This window comes from Bombus huntii, chromosome 10, assembly GCF_024542735.1.
Source record: "Bombus huntii isolate Logan2020A chromosome 10, iyBomHunt1.1, whole genome shotgun sequence".
NCBI lineage: Eukaryota > Metazoa > Arthropoda > Insecta > Hymenoptera > Apidae > Bombus > Bombus huntii.
Window position 1 is genome coordinate 2,321,590 of NC_066247.1, and position 20,020 is coordinate 2,341,609.

The 20,020-nt window shown below is 41.5% G+C and overlaps 3 protein-coding genes across 11 annotated transcripts in view; 1 reads left to right on the top strand and 2 right to left on the bottom strand.

The window, feature by feature from the left end:
* LOC126870718 (uncharacterized) lies at positions 1-19,003 on the top strand. 9 transcript variants are annotated; one of them, XM_050628693.1, is made up of 16 exons: positions 1-974; positions 6,384-6,619; positions 6,690-6,790; positions 7,200-7,283; positions 7,368-7,673; positions 8,077-8,183; positions 9,744-9,914; positions 10,151-10,392; positions 10,728-10,942; positions 11,461-11,717; positions 11,782-11,854; positions 16,240-16,491; positions 17,624-17,785; positions 17,852-18,064; positions 18,224-18,396; positions 18,511-19,003. In XM_050628693.1, exons 1-16 carry the CDS (start codon positions 955-957, stop codon positions 18,698-18,700), a joined length of 2,802 nt encoding a protein of 933 aa, XP_050484650.1. In that variant the 5' UTR covers positions 1-954; the 3' UTR covers positions 18,701-19,003. The 9 variants fall into 9 exon arrangements, with proteins under 9 accessions (XP_050484650.1, XP_050484645.1, XP_050484643.1 ...); XM_050628688.1 differs by having other exon boundaries at positions 6,242-6,619; positions 17,624-18,064; XM_050628686.1 differs by having other exon boundaries at positions 17,624-18,064.
* Positions 1,314-4,043, bottom strand: LOC126870751 (uncharacterized). Its single transcript, XM_050628782.1, has 2 exons — positions 3,879-4,043; positions 1,314-2,653 (listed from the first exon to the last, which is right to left on the bottom strand). Exons 1-2 carry the CDS (start codon positions 3,964-3,966, stop codon positions 2,070-2,072), a joined length of 672 nt encoding a protein of 223 aa, XP_050484739.1. The 5' UTR covers positions 3,967-4,043; the 3' UTR covers positions 1,314-2,069.
* The window catches only part of LOC126870724 (transferrin), a 5,846-nt gene continuing 4,814 nt past the window's right edge, over positions 18,989-20,020 (bottom strand). The window contains exons 8-9 of the mRNA XM_050628708.1: positions 19,459-19,762; positions 18,989-19,166 (exon numbers count right to left, since the gene is read on the bottom strand). Coding sequence (XP_050484665.1) covers positions 19,077-19,166; positions 19,459-19,762 — 394 coding nt within the window. The 3' untranslated portion in view covers positions 18,989-19,076. The remainder of the gene's footprint in view (positions 19,167-19,458; positions 19,763-20,020) is intronic.

Below are 20,020 nucleotides of genomic sequence, written 5' to 3' on the forward strand. Positions count from 1 at the left end.
TAACATGTAAACTCGTAAACGGATGTTCGATGGATTGTAAGACACGCGAATCGAGTGTCGTTGAAACGAGCTTCGACCAATACGATTTAATACGATATTGTATAAACTACGAAATACCATACTTTTATTTTTCATCGTGCTGACTAAACACGCAGTCCATCTATACGTAGATTCCTAATCGTGTACAATTGTCGTGTGTCCTGCGTGGATTTGACGCGCGATTCGCCGAACCAGACGTGCGAATTAACGGCCGTGGTTGGCGTTGAAACGTGACTTCGGATGGGCGGGCGCGTTCACGGACGCTTACGGTCATCAACGACAAAGGCTTGGTCGCGACGCGGCGCATCCCGGTGCATCGGTGCTTATCGCTCCACCACATACCGCGTGTAATTAGCGGTATACGCGAGGTTATGGAAATTCTATGACTCAAAAGCTTACGACTTGACGAATTTTATAAATAGAATACGCGAAACCGACTATGCGACAGCGAGCTATCGGCGGACGGTTATCGTACGCCGAATAAAATTTGCTCATTTCCGGTGAATGGAGAACGCTGTGACGTTGAAGAGCTGGAAGATGAAGCTGACGTTAGATCGTGTGCATTTCACTGACGATTTCATGGTTTTCGCGCTTCGTGTACGAGCAGCAAAGAGCTGCGGGAAAGAGGCGAGTCGCGGCGAATAGTACGATGACGCGATGCACGATTAGACGCGTCCTTCGACTTACGTAACAGTGATTTTACACGCGCTCGGTTTCGTTGTTTACTCGCGTCATTCTGCTTTTCCTGGAATACGCGGTTTAATCCCTAACCGAGTCTCGTGACGAACGATCAATGAACCGATACGTCGCGAAAAGAGACTCGCATCTACTGTTAGCACGTTGCGTTTTGTCTCGACGTTACAGATCAGCTCCATGGAAAAGACGATTTAGAACGTTCACGAAATATCCGGACGAATGTGTCATCTAATCATCGTGTAAGTTTAAAGCCTAGGTAACTGATATCTGTTTCCAAGAAAATAGCAAACAAGAAAAAAAAAAGAAAAAAAAAAAGAATGGCGAAAGAATCGATTGCATGCCAAATGTCCCGCATTGCATTTGTAGAACCGATTTTGCTGGTAATCGTATAGGCACGTAATTGGCGAACGTATCTTGCACCCGCACTCCTTAACAATGGAGAAGATTTCTCCTGTTATTCTTTACACTTGTTGCTGTTCTGGTTGCAAGCGTTTTCGCAAGACGATCGTAAAACAAGAAAGATAAAGATGGCGAAAGAAGCGCAATGACTGATAAGAGGAAAAACAAGGATATATAAATTATGCTGTGTAGAAGATTAAATATATATTTCACAACGTGGAATGTAACATTTATAAGAAGTTTTAGGAATTTTTATCTTTTTTCCATCCTTCCGAACCAAGTGTAATGACAGCGGTTAAAAATTTGTTGTCGCTCACTTTATTATACATATAAACTCTGTTATAACAATTAATAAATCGATCCTATCCGCATCGATTATCGAGAAACAGTTCTCGAACGTACGTCTGTTATTCGGGTCGTCACTGTCTTTTTCCCTGTTTGATATACCACGTTAGAAAAATTGACGGAGAAATCTTGTTTCCCTCGCACGCATATCAACACGCAAATTAAAGATTCCCATACAAAAACATTACGATGAAATAAATAATAATAATAATAAATTGTTTTCGAAGCTTCTCCTCTTACGCGTCTTGCGCCCGGAATTTTGTATTTTCCTCTCTTCACACTAGAGCGTATTATCAACATATAATATGTATCTAAACATATTACGCAACAGTTAACTAAGATTAAATGAACGTAACAAACGAAATAAGTACACTTGCTCGTACAGTTTCATATCTTTGTCTCGATAAAGTTAAACACCATTAGATACAAACGTTTAACAAACAAAAAGAAAAAAGGAAGAGATAAAAGTAGAAAGAGAAAGTCTTAAATACCAAACGTTAGGACTTCTTTGACGACTCTAGCGTTAAAATCAAGAAGATAATGTCGACCAGCCTCTCGAGCCAAAATTATATCACGATACCACGCGAGACTCATGAACTGTTCGAGGTGATTTCGGTGAACAGGCGCAAAAGGGAATAAATAGAATCGACATTTCCGATCGCTTCGTTCAAAAAGGATGGCAAAATATTTGACTGCTGGACTTTGCTGAGCACTTCGTGAAGCCAGGGTAATAGTCGCGTCCTTATAAAGTCCCATACCAATTTTATTATAGCTTTTGCGATATGTTTGATTTTCTCACCAACAGAATCTCCGATCGAGCTTGTCGTTTCTTGCAAATAGCTTACCGGTAAATGTAGCAAGTTCGGCAAATCACTTATTAAATCTGATAGGCCATTCGACACGTTTGATCTTCGTCGTCTCTGATTAGAATTCTGACTGTTATTGAGCTGCGTTAAAGGGTTTTCGAGGAACGATTCGATGTTTTCGATCCACGAGAGAAACGTTGATCTGATCCTGGAGATGATCGAAAGGATAAACTTTATGATGTTGGTCGCCAGGTTGGCCGGAATATTAACAAGTCTCGATACGGTTTCTTCGATGAAGTCGGATGTAGAAGACTGCCGCGCGATGCGCTGCAACTTTGTATCAACCTCGTTGCTCGGGATAAGTCCAACTGGAACGTGATCCCGTTAATAAAATTGCACTACCCTTGAACACGTGCCTCTTGCGCAATCGAAGATTCACGTTAACGTTATTAGCAAAATTTCACGAGTCACGAGAGTTGCAAGTTACCGGTATTCGTAAACCATGAATAAAAGTGATAAGTGTGCTATGAGTAAAAAAGAGGAAAGTTTACGAGTAAAGTTAACGACGGTTACAAGCTATGTGATAAAAAGTTGGGAAATTGTAAAAGAGAAGTCTATAATTTATAGACGTAACGTAACACACATCTGTGACGCGATATGGAGCCTTGTAACTTGGCAATTTATCAACGTACCTAGTATCAGTAAATAGACAAAGTATATGCCGGATTACGAAATTCTCTTTCACAATTTTACGATTTCACACCGGTATTTATACAGGGTGGTTGGTAACTGGTGGTACAAGCGGAAAGGGGGTGATTCTACGCGAAAAAAGAAGTCGAAAATATAGAATAAAATTTTTTAAAAATCTACAGTGAGATCCGTTATAACGAGACGCGATAAAGTGCAGGCGTACCGAGCGAAAATTCAAAGTCGATTTTCTCGAAAACAAAGCCTCGAACGAAAAATTGTTATTCTATATTTTCGTCTTCTTTTTTCGCGTAGAATCACCCCCTTTCAGCTTGTACCGTTGGTTCCGCAGTTACCAACCACCCTGTATAAAGAATTGCATCGAAAATGAATTACTCTCGAAGCAGGTTATCCGCGATTGTCAATGGGAGCGGAAAACAAGTCAAGACGATCGGTGGATAAATTCATTTACAAGAGCACGTATTCCAGCGATAGAATCAGAAAATTGAAAGTCAGCTTTAAAAGCGTCAACGTTGAAAAGCCGGGTGCCGCGTAACAAGCGTGAATACGAGCTAAGATTGATAAGACAGAATAAATAAACGAACGAATAAAGAAGTCTATCAATGTAAAAGTATGTAGTTGTTAATGGCCTTAAACAGAGAAAAAAACGTATTCGCAATAGTTGTATTTAATTCGTAGTCCGATAGATGACACAAGATAACTCGTGACTCGTAAACTTTGCCTTTAATATTTCATTGTCAGACTTACTATTGCAATAGTAAGAGGGAATTTATTAATACTAATGTCTTGTAGCTACCGACTTATAAAGTTTCGGTAATGATAAGATATTATTCAATGGCGCAAGATTGTGTAGCAGCGGATCGATCGATCGCAGCCGTTTTTTACCTTGATCGAGAGAAGAAACAGCAGGAGTAGTCCCGCACAGTGCGCAAAAGCACATCGACAACAGTAAGACGATCGTAACGGTGTTCATAGCGCAAGTTCGATGTGGATCACGGTTGTTGGAAACTTGGTCTCTGACTTTTGGTCGACCATCGGAATCGCGATCGGCTTATACCCTTTATCGACTTCCCAACACGGTCAAACTGTCATTTGACTCGTTATCGATGCTAATTTACAACCTTGCATGCTTTTTACGTGTCACGCGATGAAATCGCCTAACGGAAAATTGCGTCAGTCGAATATTTTTCAGTATTATTTATTGCTGTTTATCGCGTGCAAATCGACGCTTATCGCCAAATGCCAACCCTCTTGCTTGACTCACCTCGAACTACACAACGAAATGTAGGAGGAGCGGGTGGGGTGATTGCGAGCCGTGGCAATTATATCCGACATTATCGCATCATTTCGAATTTTCACAAAGAAAAATTCTTGCAATTTGTTATTTATTTTTACGCGAATAGTTTCTATCACGAGTTGCCGTTTCCTGCTCGTGTTCGGCACCGCATCGGATTCGGCAACGTCATTTAGAGTCGTACTCCGCATTCTTCGTCGTCTACCTCTTATCAATGATTAAGGATGCAGGTAAAAAGTTTCCGGATTTCATTGTTATAGATTCAACGATCGATTATCGTGGCCAATAATCGTGTATCGTGACTGAATTTTTTGAGAAGAAATTTTTCGTCAAGTCCAGTTTTTAGAATGCAGAGAAATAGTTTATCACAGTGTTATAAAATACTCGACATTTCTTCATAAACTTGTAGGATCTAGATATCATACGTACGTGCGTGGTTGAGTATATTTAGATACGTAGAGAATATTGCTTCTCTCATTTTTACGCTCCCACTGTGCCAACGTTTTTGTCTCTCGCGTTAGACATCTTTTTCGATGCTGCACGATTTTGAAATTTACCTTCGCTATAATTCATGCCTGCCCCGGTCGGAACGAAACGTAAAGGAATGAAAAGAGTCATGGACAAAGTCGATCGATCTTTTTTCTCTTCTTTCTACGAGATGTATCATTCACGTGGGAATATTCACGTGGGACCCGTTTGAATTTCTTTCTCCTGAACGAGAATCACGAAAACGCTGGTTGTCAGTGTTTGCGAAGCTGGTCAAACATCGTAAGTAAATGAGAACCAACTTGAACAGAATAAAATATGCTATAAGAGTATCTAGACAGTCGCTCTTCTTCGACGTGATTAGTTTATAAGTTTGCAAGGAAAGAGGAAAGTGATCGTCGCAACTATAGAACTTAACCGATATTTATTAACAATTTCGTGCCAGTTTTCTTCAGTATTATTACACACGTTTCCCAAGTCTGACTTTTTCGTCTTTTCTAACGGAATTTAAATGTATAATTTCCGTAAGAAGATAGCAAGTGCTACCCGTAGTCGTTGATTAATCGGCAGTTTAAAAACTTGGTAGATATTATCGTATTATTATCGCAAATTTGCCAAATACTCCGAGTACCGGATTTGATAAAATTTTACCAAACACTACAAATCTCCGGATACTCGTGTACGACAGTGTACAGTAAGCGACACTTAAACTTTGATCGCGCGAAGATGCTACAGAGCGGAGTATCAGAATTGGAAGAGTCACTGACTCTGACGTATCGTCAGAAACGACCGTTTCGATCCACGCCATCGCGATCGATTTCTATGTAACTTTGTTGTGCTTTGGTGGACGCAACGGTCTAGGCAACTATCGCATCGGAAGAAGAGGAGGACGCAGATTAATCGAGCGTATCTGATGCGATTCGATCGACCAACCGTCAATTTCCTGACAAGATGTGTAACGTGCTTCGCTATCTTCGACGTTCCGCTCTCGTATGATCGAGCAATTTCATACATCACTATCTAGTTTAATTTAGATGGACGTAGGTACGTTCAGACTTGGAAATCGGGAAGGTAGAATCAGTCGCGTGACAGCCGCGAACGAGTGAGTAATAGTCGTGATACTAATCGACCGTCGACGAACTTTGTCGTGTACGAGACAATTCTGTGGTGCGTGTGCAAAGGGGTATCAGCTAGATTTTGGCCAACAGGATAAGTACTAAGTAAGCTGCTATTTTTCTACGTCGTTGTCTTTTGCTTATGATTCTAACGGCACGAGTCAATTTCAATTTCGCTCCTATCCTGCTTTTTTACCCGTGGGATTCCAAAGCTAAGTGTTCATTCGATAGTAAAGCTATCGCGAGTTGTTCTCGAGGATAGTTCTTCATCCGTATCGCTAACTGATCGCATGCATAGTCAGTGTCAACGCAACGAGAAATATTCCCGAGACCAATTCCAGATTGTTTTCCAGATTTTGTCATTAGGTGGTATTGACAAAGTCCGCAATCTCTTAGTTGTCAACCTAATATGTTGGAAATTTAATATAATGGCTTCGCGTTGGAAAGCTTCTCCGAAAAACTAACAATTTTCACTTACGCTCTTTCGGCTGCTAGAAAATTATTAACGAAGGAGGTGACCATGCTTCGGTTCAGACGGGAATTTTGTGCGACGTTGCTGCTACTGTGCGTCTCAAGAAGCACGCGCCTCTCCGCGTCTTTGGCAGACGCTGAACCTGTTTTGATACGACCGCTCAAAGTCTACGAGAGTTTGATCAAGGGTGTTCACGATCACTTCAACAACACCTGCATCATACTTTTTCACGGCACGATGAACGTGATAGAGAAGAAAGGTGAGCCGGTGATGTTTCAATGAATGTAAGAACGTAACGTTGAAGATGGAACCGTGGATGATCGTTTTAGGATTGGAAGATATGGAAGGACTGTTGGCGCTCCAAAGGTACTTAAGTGGATCTCTGAACATCCGGACTGTGATTATGGATTTTAGCATGTTCAAGGATCGAGTAGGTTTACCAAGAAATGTCGGATTCGACGGATTCCGTATTTAGAAATATTCCGGTATTCTGTGCTACGTATATCAGCGACGCGATGTTGCGATCAAGTTCTCAATTTGTTGACTATTTGTTGACTATTTGTTGACTCCAGTAAAAAGACAATAAAAGGAGGACAAATTCGGAACGAACGATTTCTTGTATTTCTGTTACATCTGCTATCAAAACGTATATTTTCAATCATTTGCAGAAAAATATTAAAAAAAAAAGAAAAAGGAAGACACTCGTCTTGTATCTTTCAATGAATTCAAAAACACTGATCAGCTTTTTAGAGTCAATGTGTTCGCTCGTTCGTGAGCCTCGATATTCGCTATTTAATGTCTTGTGGCGTAACTCAATCGGCTATCGTATCTCGTTTCAGGTAGGAAAGACTTATCATCACATCAAAAGGCCGTTGTTCGTGTTATTGAACGACCTCGACGAGATCAGGGAGCAATTCATTTCGGTGAGTGAAAATAAAGACAGGTAAGAGGAAATACCAGAGAAAAGAAACGGAGATCGTCGACGAATCCAAACGAAACGATAACAGGTTTCCAAATGGATCACGATGTCTTATCCGACGTGGTTGCTGTTCCTGAGGGACGGCACTAGATTCGACGAATTTTTGTCGAACGTCTACGTACCATTTGACTGCATTCTGATGGTGACTCAGAGAGATTCGAAGGGAACAGGTGAGATTGTCCGGGACGTGTACCAAATCAGCAAGGAGGATAATCTGAGATCGATGAAGTTTGGCGAGTGGAATGCCAGAGAAGGATTCCAGGGACCTCAGCTTGGATTATATCAACGTAGAAACGATCTAAATGGACGCAACATACGAGTGGTTTCCGTTCACGTGAGTTACCGCGATCGTTCGTACACAGGTAAAAGAAAGTTTAAAACTGATACCGTATGGGTCTCGGTAATTATCGCGTTAAAAGCTTTTTATCGTATTGCTAATAGTCAGCTATTCCGTGGCATATACAAATTTTGTATATATATACAATCATGTATTATACATGAAGATATATACTACGTTAAATTAATTTACCGCTCTTATCAAATAGAAATCCAGTTTGTAAAATTATGGTGTCTTTTTGTACTCACTTTGTAAACTTTCTTTCGCCAGCCATTCTACTTTGTTGACTTAATTTAATCTAACACCGCTACTTGCTTTCTGCAAGCGTCTCGATACTTACATAAGAACAGAAATATCCGAGGAGCTATCGATCGCTATTGACGAATTGTTTCACTGGCAGGATCCTCCAGTTTCGCGGATCATTCGCAATAAAGCTGGTCAGCCTTCTAGGATCGGCGGTTTCTTCGGTGAAGTGATTCAACTGCTGCAAGAAGGAATGAATTGCACGTTAGTATAGCGTTTACAGAAACTATACCGATTACGATATACAGTGAGATTCAATTCAATTATCGTAGAAAACTTTTACGAGTATAGGGTGATTATAGGAGAGCTGCTGTTACATATTTTGGGAAACTGGTATCACGTTCGAATTTTCTAATGGAAAATTAGTTTAAGGATGGATATTGTTAATAGAATATCTTATACTACTATTACTTTCATCGAAACAAATTTAAATTACAATACACGTAATATTTAAAAAATTGGAACTAAGAATCTTCTTTTTCAGGGAGAGACGCCTCCCTCCTAACGAGACGTTACGTTTCGTACGACACGCATCGTTAATACATTCAAAAAAGGTTTCTTAAGCGTTCGCGAACCATTGTACCATGTGATCATTGATCAAGCGTTCCCATCGGTTTGCTTTCGTTCATGTTTTCAAGTTCGTATCTTCGTCCTCGTCGCAAGAGCATGCTACGTCGTGCCTTCTAGTCTTTTTCTTTCTGACAGTCGTCGCGTCATCTTCTTGCTCGGCTTTCCTCTTGAGGGCACGTCGAAGTTCTCTCAGCTGCCTGGCCGTTTCCTTCCGAAAGTATTCGTCTTGATTAGCGGCCGATCTCTCTTCGAACCATTCTCTCTTCCGGCCGTCACCGCTTCGTCGATATCTTTCGTAAAAATATCGCCGCGGAGTCGCGGCTGTGCTGCGTAACACCATCGCGCATCTATTATACGACATTTAGTGGGCAAAATAAATTTCCGTAGCTGAAATAAATTTAGGAACGAATAAAAAGAATGAAGAATAATTCTGACAGAAATATTACATAAACATTCGCAGTCCAGTAACAACGAGTAAGTAGTAAATATCAGATGTAAAGTTACTGTTATCTCTACTCAAGATTTTCTCGTGTTATGTTGTGAAAAATGGTTAAACCAATTTTTCTTTAATTTTAAGCGCATCTAACTACGTACGGTAAGGAACTTCTCCTTGAGCTAACGGGTTCTAGACATTTCGATGCGAAGCCTCGTAGCATGCTCTCCGCGTTGGACGATTCCGTAGCCCTTCTTCTTCTTCTTCTTCTTCCTCTTCTTTCTCTTACCCTTTCTCGTTTGTCAAACAGACAGTCCATCGTGCACGAAGATCGCGATATCGGGCTCGATTTGTCGACAACTTCGCGAGGGAGGTGACTCTCGAAGATTTAAATTGAGCTTCGTTTGACGTTCAGAGCATGATCAAGCAAGCCACTCGAATCCAAGCGGCTTGACAACCCCACTTTACCGCTATGAATCTGTAATTTACTTCGGTCGTCGTTTGAATTTTAAGTCGCTCGAATTCAAATAATTCGACTAATCTCAATGAGGTCCTAGGTCCGTTTGTACGCGACTGCTGTAATTTACGAAATCGTTCGCCGCATGTTTCAAAGCGTCGATCTACGGAGAGTTAATACACAGATAAAAAAGAGTATACTTCGATATAAGACTTAATACACGTACAAATGAGAAAGACTAGTATTCATTTGCATAATTTTTTATGTCTCTTTCAAATGACTCGCGCGACACCGAGGGTCTCAGGTTTACCTATATGGAGGCTAGCTCATGGGGTACCCGATTACCAAACGGCACGTGGACAGGTTCGATCAGAATGTTGGTAGAAGACAAGGCAGATCTCGCGGCAACTGAGCTGATGATGTCGTCCGACAGACTGGAGGCCATTAAATTTACCACTCCCGTCTACTCGACCAAGTAAGTTAAGAGTCAGCAGCTTTCTTCTATTATCGCTATTACTATCGTTTATTCGCTCGTCTGCATTCGCGTAAAAGTCTGCAACCTGATGGTCATTAACAGTCATTTTTTACCTCCGCCTGCAAGCAACAGATCCAAGAAATCAATGCTGCAATTCCTCTAACAACTTACCGCATGCAACGTATCGGATCAGACGTATCTCTTGCTTGCCTTCTTCTTGCCTCCTTTTCATTCAGATGCCGCGCATACATCAGGAGACCGGACACAACAGCAGTGAAATGGAACACGTACTTGGCACCATTTGCATTCAACGTTTGGAACGCAATCGGTCTGACCGTCGTGGTAGTGGCGCTGACGATCACCGGGATCGATGTTCTCTCGAGAAAAGTGAATTGGTTTCCGGTTGATCTCAGGCCCAATTCCAGGTCCACCTTATCCGAGATTCTCTTCTACGTATTTGGTGCGTTCTGCGGACAGGGTGAGTGAGAGGCCAATCGAATTTGGCAAATTTGGCGCGCCAGTTACGAGCGAGGAAGCCACCTAAGGAAATCTACGAGTTAATTTTTATTAAACTAAGTTAAACTTGTTTTTATTGAACTATTTACTAAGTTCAAAAGTATTTGCTTCGTTTCACACGAATGTATATACGAAACCGTTTCCGCTACAAGCTAAATTAAACGATGCCGGCTTATACTCTTCCAACTATATTCCCGAAAAAATGAATTTGCATAAGAATCGGTAGTCTAGCGGTCTAGTTTAAATACTTTGGTAATGTCGAAGGACAGGGAGACGTAATTTCGAATTTGCGAACAGGCATGGAACCGTCTCCTTTGGATCCCACGCGACTGGTGCATCTGAACGTTCACTTGACAGGCGTGGTGGTGCTTGCAGCTTATTCGGCAGCGCTAATCAGCTTCTTGGCCATAAAGACGTTCGTGATGCCATTTACCACGATGGAGGGTTTGCTGAAAGATGGTACCTATCGATTTGCCGTGGTTGGTGATTCGGCCGATTACAGTTTCTTCCAGGTAAGAGATCGTACTTCTACGTCCACCATCCGCCACCAACTACGACGCGTCCCAATTATTCAATTCGAACGATCAATACTCTTTGCGACATAGATTTGCGACGATTTCCCATTCGTACTGCATATGATCTATTATAAATAAATTTTTCTAGAAAATTCACAATGTTATAAGCGTACCTAAAGAAACGCGATCTAATTGAGAGATTTGCTTCATCCTTCAAATATTATAATTAAAAGTTTCCTTGGGAAACTGCATATTTCATTTAGCACTCTATATGTTTTTGCGCGTTAAAATTTGTTTATAAGTGCGGAAAAATCCGCAGCTTAATTACAACGAATCGATATATTTCAATAAACGATATATCGATCGAAAGCCAAACAATATTCCTGTTGATAAACCTTTAAATGTATATCGTCAAAGAATATTATGATCGTCGGATTTCAACAATTTACAAAGGTACGAGTAGTTTCGCAATTTACTCTGAAAATATTTCGCTGGTTTTTCTCGGGCACAAATAGAACACCAGTGACACCATGCTCACGGTCATGTTCGAGGAGCTGTTGGCCAGGGAACTTGATCTGCCGGTAAACTATTTCGACGGCTTGAATCGTGTTTGTCAGGAGAAGAAATACGCTTTCATGACGCTGGATAATATGGCCACCGTGCTGCAAGGGAAAGTCGAGTGCGCGGTAGAACCTCTGGATGCGATAATGCAGACTACGATAGCCATGGCAGTCCCGAGTCACAGTCCTTATCGTGGCATTATCGACACCAAGTGAGTCAAATATAGCGTTGCGTCGTTCTTTCTTCTCTCTTTATCGGTGACTTATCCTTCGTAGCATTCTTCTGCTACGGGATAGCGGTATCCTTCAGCGGCTGCTGAAGCTCGAATGGTCTAGCCAAATGCGTTGGGTGAGTCGTTGTGAACTATCTTAAAATATGCATACTTGCAATTAGTATATCGCGAGGAGCGAAGCGGCAGCACACACTGGAAATTAATTACATTCGACGAAAACTCCGTAAAGGATTAAAGCGAATAAAAAAGCCACGCTTGCTTCAGAAATGTTTGAATTTTTGACGCATTAACGAAAAGGAACTTTGTGGCATGGCAAAGTTATTTCATTCGTTAGATACGGTGATTGACGAAGGTATTCGAACGCTTACCACGGAAATTTTTAACGAGTATTATATCACATGTCTTATATTTTTTCTATTATTATCATTATTCGTAATTCTAGTCGCTCTGCGATTTAACCACTTAAGTGCGATGCGCCACCATAGTGGCTTTCGCGAATGTAATCTTGTATTACGATGCGCCACTATAGCGGTTCACTGTAACGACTCATTCGCTCACCGTTTCAGATGATGTTGGCAAAGACGCTCGTACTAACCGATTCGCTAAGACAGTGTATAAGTGGTAAAATAGAATCGCTAATAACTCGTTAATTAGATCGCTGATAATTCGTTGATAACTGATCGACAACTGACTGTAACTCATTTCCTTGCGATCGCGTCCGTTTATTTATACTGGTCGTGGGAGAGTCGGAAGAGTCAAATTCGTTTTTGTCCGACGGTTGCACGTAGCGGCGACATTGTTTTGCTCGGAGTTTATTTGTTCTTACATTACGCGTATCCTAACGATCTTGAAACTCCGAGGCAAAACAACAACATGATTGTCCTCTAACTCACGCGCCGCTACATCACCTCCCTACCAGTGATAACGTTTTTATATTTGTTGAAATTGCTTTACGAAGACTTTCTTTCTTTTGTTGTACATACGGTTGTACGACTTCGCTCGTCGTTTTCGTGCGCGGTTGCGAAAGTTCGGTATCTGCGGGTTTGTCGTTTCGATGCTTGGTAAAGCGTCGGCCGCTTGTTGTCAAACTCGTGCAGATGTTGCGCGACATCCTCGATATGCGGCGGTGGATACCTGTCGATACGATGCAGGCGTTCGACACGCGGTCGCCGCGGTGTCGTAGGCCTCCGTTTTTCTTTGGTATGACGCGCAGAGGCGATGCCCATGGACTATTCACTGGCCGCGTCACTCCTTGCTCGATCATCGTCTCAAATCTCGCCTTCGACTGCTCGCGTCGAGCGGAGGCGAGGCGTCGACGTTCGTTGAAGACGGAAGGGCCTGGCGTGGTTTTCCATATGAAGTACCGCACTGTGGCGTATTTTGTCGCTACCGAACGATTGGACGAGTCGCGTCCGAAAATTCGACGAGAAGTCGGTGATACGTCGACTCACCGACGATTGGCCGGGCTGTCGCTATTCGGGTGCTACCGGCTTCCGGGTGCTACCGTGGATGTTATCGGCCACCTTGATCAGGGTCCGCTTATTTAAACTGGTCGGGGGAGAGTCGGAAAATTCAAATTCGTTTCTGTCCGACGGTTGCACGTAGCGGCGACATTGTTTTGCTCGGAGTTTATTTGTTCTTACATTACGCGTATCCTAACGATCTTGAAACTCCGAGGCAAAACAACAACATGATTCGTATTGTCCTTTAACTCATGTGCCGCTACAAGTTAAACAGTATCGTGAAAACGCTGTTCTCCTTCTCGCACTCGATGCCACATAAGTAATTTCTAACAGTATTCGACTACTTTCGTGAACCACTGTGTGTTCACTTTGCCAAGGTATAAACCTTGTAGATAAGACATAAACGATCGTATCGAGTCGAGTATAACGATCTTCTTGGGATTTCAGGCAAAATCTGGTTGGTCTTCGGTAGAACTGGAAGACGCAGTGCCTCTACTTCTCTTTTTGATCTCGTCTTATCTAGTCACCTGTTTGGTGTTATTAGTCGAACGAATAGTGTCCCGCAATCGAGAGCAACGATCTCGCGGCGATCAACGGTTTACGGGAAATTAGTCAGGCGGATATTTGTCGGATCATGCGCGAATCGTCCTCTCGTGCCGACGCGTTATCAAATTAGTACGTAAATATAAACAAAGCCACAGTTGTGCTCGTTTCCCCGGAGCGGTCGGATAAGATCGAATAGAAGACAGTTTCTGAAAAGAAATTCTGAGAATATTTGGTAAAAAATCGGCATAGATGGCTCACGTGGGACAAAACGCGCGCTTCTTAAAAACGAAGATCCCGACTAAGGAAACTGTGCCATCGAGTGAAAAGGAAAATGTGGCAACCGGTAAAAAGAAACCATCGATCTCGCGCGATACGCGCCACGCTTTAGGCTCGAACGAAGAACGAAGAAAGGGAACACCTTTGAGAAACGAAGATAGCCGAGTGAGCCGCGAGCTTGAACGAAGCGCACGAGCGAAAAAGACACCGTTTCATATACATTTCGATGAGAAAAATATCGCCTCGAAGTCGAGCGTCGCTTCGAAGTTGAGCGTCGCTTCGAAGTCGAATGTCGCTTCGAAGTCGAGTGTCGCTTCGAAGTCGAATGTCGCTTCGAAGTCGAGTGTCGCTTCGAAGTCGAGTGTCGCTTCGAAGTCGAGTGTCGCTTCGAAGTCGAATATCGCTTCGAGGTCGAGTGACGCTTCGAGGTCGAGTTGCCCTCCGAGGGTAAATCCCAATTCGAAACGAGTATTGTGTCACTTGAAAATCGAGTCGAAAGTCACGTCATCCTACGGAAGAAATGATCCTAAACAGGTAAACGAGACAACGAGCCCCCCTGTTCGTCGAATTAAATCAAAAAACATTGAAATGTCGAACGAATTGTTTGGAAAAAGACACTCGGTAGAGGAGCTACGAATAGACAAACAGCTTCCGCCATCTAAGATACCCCGTCGCAGATCTCGTTCCGTTCAGCCGGTGCGAACCATCACACATAATACGTCGCAACGTTCATCTTCGATAGATTGGCGCGGCAAAAGTTCTGGATTCGGGTCGGTTAATAAATACGCGATTCTAAATAAACCAGTATCGAGGCCAATAGAAAAAATAACTGTAACTCTAGGGTCGAGAAACAAGGTCAACGACAAAAGGTACGACTACGTGATTTTTCTATCTTTTTTGCTCGATACGTTACGCGTTCACGTTTTACGGACGCGGCCTTTAATTTCTGACAGAAAACAAATTTTGACCAACTCACCGAAGATCGCCCGAGAAAAGGAAACGTTGCTGACTGTAAAAACGGCGACGCCTGCCGACGTATCATTCCTACCGCCACCGCCAAAGACTCCTATCAAGGTAGACAATCGTTAAATGTTTTTTTCAAATAACACCTGTCCCATCGGAATGGAACTTGCCCTCAATGATCGAACGTACGAAATCTCAGTTTTGGTCATGTTCGTATTCGCATGATACAGACAGTTGCGCGCAACTCGAGACACAGTTAATTTAACCCTTTCGCTTCGGCAGTCCAATCCGCCGAAGTACTGTCACTGAATGGAAGCGCGCGCCAGAAATGCGCACAGTGTGCGTGGTTGCTGTATATAAATTTTCCTAAGTCTTAAATAACAATACGGTTCTTGTAAGAACCATATATGAAATATCGGTTCACTGTTAATGGATTTAACAGATTTTTTAATACGAAACAGTATACGATCGTTTGGATGTTTGAAATATATTGCGTAAGACGTTTTGATGAACAACACTGTTTCAACACTGAGTAACTTTTAAGAAGTGAAATCCAATATATCGATAAAATCAACAGAAAATGTTCTGTCGATAACGAAAACATATATTATTGACTACAGATGGCATTGGTGAATGCCCGATGTACGAGCTGCCGAACCTAGGATCCGTCGCGTAGTCGTCGCCTATATGCGGCGCTCCTACTCACAGATCATTTCGTAGGTGTCATCTATAAGTGTGACGCTCGTATTTACGGGTTATCTCGCAGGCGCCGCTTATAAGCGGCATTCGAAGCGAAAGGGTTAAACGAAGAAAGACAAGTTAAGGATGCAAAGTGGCGCTCTTTTACGTGAACTTTTATTTTTGAATAAATTGTTCGAGTGTATATACGTTCGACCATATTCGTACATAATTCAAATCGTATAGATTCGTACATAATTTTTGTTGTCTAAATATCTATAATTTATACGTATACACATGAACGATATATTAAGAGGTCGAAATTTTGTTCTCAACACCTGCAGAATTTCTCCGCGTTTACTGGTGCGTCTTCATGATGGCACGCTATTTCTCACCCTTGATTTTTCCTGTCCATTTACATTTCGACCCTTCGTCTCTCCCTACCCCATTCATCGAGTTTCCCCTAATCGGTTATCGTTACTATTCAGATATATACTCACTTTCCAACTCTCACAAATACGCTCCACCTAAAAGACTCAATCTATTTGTCTACTATTTTTAATTTAAATGTTAAGGTGGTGATTCAACGGACCAAGTATAACAGAAGCGCATTTAAGGGCGAGCTACTGGAATGTCGAAACGATTTAAAAGAAGAAGTCGATCTTTCCCCCCCTGAATTACTGTATCATGGAGAATATCACGATGAACTGCCGATGATCGAGCGTGAAAGGGAGCGAAAAGCACCGCAATTGTCGAGTAGTTTCTTAACGAGGCACATCAACGCGGAGCAGAGGAGGCTGGTCGTCATTTTTATAATACGTCTTGGAGTGAGTAGAGCGAAAAAAAAAAAAAAAATGGCGCAATCGTCGAATGCACGTGTACTCCTCTCGTTTGTCCTTTTCTAAACTACTTTAAGCACAGTGACAGTGTCGTTGTTCGTCTTCCGGCGAGTAATAATTTAATATCGAAATAATTTTAAAAACAACAAGAACAGAGAAGATGGTGCGCGTGTATTCGACGATTCTACCGATTTTTCCATAACCTATGAACGAACACGTGGTCTTCCTATCGCTACGTAGTACTTTTACCTGGAAACGTTGGCCGCCATTGTAGTCATCAGGGTGGTCGTTATTCGATTTTGTAGAATGAGAAATTTGAAAAACTAGGAGAGAATTTGGTTAGATGTAATTTATAAAATTATCGGAAAAAAGTATACAAAAAGCAAATATAATAACATTCGATAATATTTTGCAAAAATTAAATGTTATGGTATAGTACAGCGGCTCTTAACTTTTATCGCTTTAAATAATTTTCTGTCTCTGTTCTATAATTCTTTTTATTATATTTATATCGAGTGAAATTATGAAAACCACTCAAAACCCGTGAAATATGCCAAATATGTATAATTAGAAGTTGCGTTAACTCCCGCGTCCATTAACGTCCTTCCTGAAGAGAAAACATTCGTTACAAATAAATAAATACACATAGTACACATTTTTTAGTCTAATAATATAATAATAACTTGCATGTGTGAGAAGTTCGTATCCACGTAGCCGATGGTGTAATATGTTTTTCGATCTATCGCGGTTTCTAGAGCAAATAACATAAAATTTGAGTGGCAATCAACGTCTTATCGAGCGTTACCCTCGTACTAGGATCTTCCTCAGCACGTCAGACGATCTTCCATGATCTCCCTCGAATATGACTGTTCCTATTATCTGCATTCTTGTTCTTTCTTGAACGATAAAAACTTCTTACTTTCTCCCGGCTACGAATCGATATCGAAATTACAAAATCACCTAATCCAGACATATCATGCCGTTTCCATTTTATCTTCGCGTGTCTTCGTTAAAGCGTCTTGGTTTTGTTCTAATAGAAACAACTCTGTGTAGCATTGCTTCTGGTAATTGACGTCTTGCACGTTACGCATACAATGACAAATCTCGTTATTGTTGGTAGATACACTGCCGATATCCGTCGCGCATCGTGTATCAATCAGTGAAGCTGTTCGACGCCGTTATGGACAAGCTTTCCGTGGATACGATGATGATCCAATTGTACGCGTTGGCCAGTTTGTGGATCGTGCTCAAGAGACAAGAGAAATTTCATAAGATTCCGTCGGTAAGCGAATGGGACTATTCCTCGCAAACATTTTTTTTATTTTACGCTTTGGTTGTTTATACGCAGGCTACGAAGATGGTGTCCCTCGCCAATGATCTTTACATAGGAAGAGAGGACTTGTTGGTCGATTGCGAGAGGAAGATTTTGAAAATACTTAATTTTAACATCACGTTCGCCGATACGTTTAGCCTTTTTACGCATCATTTCATCAGCTGCGAGCATTACATCAACGTATCCGAGGAAACTGGAGCCTTTCTATACAATTGCGGCTGCTACATGGTGAAAATCTTTTTTTTTTATTACTATTTCGTTTCTTATTTATTCGATCCTTAAGTTGATTTTATTAGGCCCTTTATGGCTCTATGCAGCTTTAAATGGAATTTTACTTAACACGTAATAGCAAGTCATAACTTGTTGTTCTCTTCGTGAATGTTTCAGATCGACATCACGCTTCTGGACGAGCGATTTTGTAGAATATCCGCAAGATTGATCAGCATAACAGTATTAGAGTTGCTGCTCGGTATCGGTTTGGACGTCGCAAGGGACAATACTACACCCCGATGGTTGTTCTGGAGAGGTTTACTCTCCGCCGTTCTTAGTTCGCCCCAGAGGTTAACATCGCTTTCGCAACTCCATTTATCCGAACTTGTCGAGAGAGAGAGAGAATAATTTACATAATTGGAGTTGTATGTACAACTAATATAATATCAGGCGATTATTTTCAGGTTAGAAGACAAGGCGATCGATTCACTTCGTGTTATAATATTGCGGCGCGTGTTAGATTCGCAAATGCAGCAGGACAGTTTTAATGTGGTATACAAAAAATATTGTCGCAGCAGATACGGTCGGATATCAAAACCTTTCCTGCAGCAGGTTACCAGGATACCTGCCACAGAAACTATTTTCGATCCGTAGAATTGATTTTTATTGGTAAGACTGATCTTTATTTATTTTTAATTGCCATTTTGATTATTCTTTTTAATCATTTTGATTATATTTCGAATTTAATTGTATATTTATTTACTTTATTTTACTCTTGTTATTATTTGTTATATGTGGTCCTCGCCTATTGGCGTAGGATTAACTTCCGGCTTTACATTGTTCTCGATTCTGATGATTTTGTGTCATGATTTCGTTTCATATTTGTAACTTTCTGGTACAAAGAGAAGAAATGCAGATTGTTGTTAAAACGAATAAAATCAATTATTTGCTATGCTATTTTATTGTATCGTTAAATATACAGCGTCACGTCCATCTGAAACCTGCGACGAGGAATAGTGTCTCTCAAGCTTCATGCTAAGCCGTAAGTTTGTTGGGTTTGTTGCCAATCGTTCCACTTGTTCCACGTTTTGTTCACTGATACGAGACCCTTTGCCTCGTCCTGAAATCGAGAAAGTTCAAAATCGATTGGATACTTGTCCTAGCGTAGAAGCACTACGTACAAAACTCTAGCGCTTGTTTCTTACCTCTCGCATTTTCTTTCGCGCGCTACGTTTCACATGCTTTCATACGGATTTTATAAAAGCGTCGTTATCACGCTATCGAACAAGTCGTGGGAGAAATTACGCGAAGAAAAAATTACGAAATAAAACATTTAAGTTTAAAGAATTTTCAGTTCTACATAAAAAGATTATCGCCGATTTTTGGGAGAAAAGAGGAGGAAAGCTGATTACCCTGAACAGTATATTCGATCGGTCGGACCAAGTGCCGAACAGGTGCAGAAGATCGGGCCGCTTCGAGTACAGGCCACTGGCGGCTAATATACCATGAGTGAGCTCTTCCAAAGCGGTCGCGGTTTTAGCAGCCGAGCTGACGATCAGCCTTGGTGGCTCCAGTCCTAAGTTGCATGTCTGCCATTCGTTAACAGCAGCGCGTCCTCCATTCGGGCAAAGTAACTCTATCTTTGAGGAGTCGACGTCGCTCAACAAAGCTGGCGATGGCAGGAATGCGACATCTCCCTTGTCTTCTAACAAGCAACTAAATGTGACAGAAAAAAAAAGAAGAAAAAGTGAAAAACAAGAATTATAAAAGATCTTGCAGATCAACGCAACATATTCGCGACGTCGTATGTATTTTTGTTCATAACAACGTAAAAAATTGTACATTTCTAGCGTTTTTACCGCGGTGAATTTTATTTACATGCCAAGACGACACTCTCGCTCGAAAACGTTAGAATATTTTCTTCTTTGATATTTGATATTTGAAACATTTGATATTTGATATTTCGTGTAGATT

Coding starts and splice junctions, on each gene's coding strand:
- LOC126870751 (XM_050628782.1), bottom strand. CDS start 3,966: ATGAACACCGTTACGATCGTCTTACTGTTGTCGATGTGCTTTTGCGCA. Junction 2,654..3,878: donor TGTTTCTTCTCTCGATCAAG/GTAAAAAACGGC, acceptor ATCACGTTCCAG/TTGGACTTATCCCGAGCAAC.
- LOC126870718 (XM_050628686.1), top strand. CDS start 955: ATGTGTCATCTAATCATCGT. Junction 975..6,383: donor ATGTGTCATCTAATCATCGT/GTAAGTTTAAAG, acceptor TTCGGCTGCTAG/AAAATTATTAACGAAGGAGG. Junction 18,397..18,510: donor GTTCTTAGTTCGCCCCAGAG/GTTAACATCGCT, acceptor GATTATTTTCAG/GTTAGAAGACAAGGCGATCG.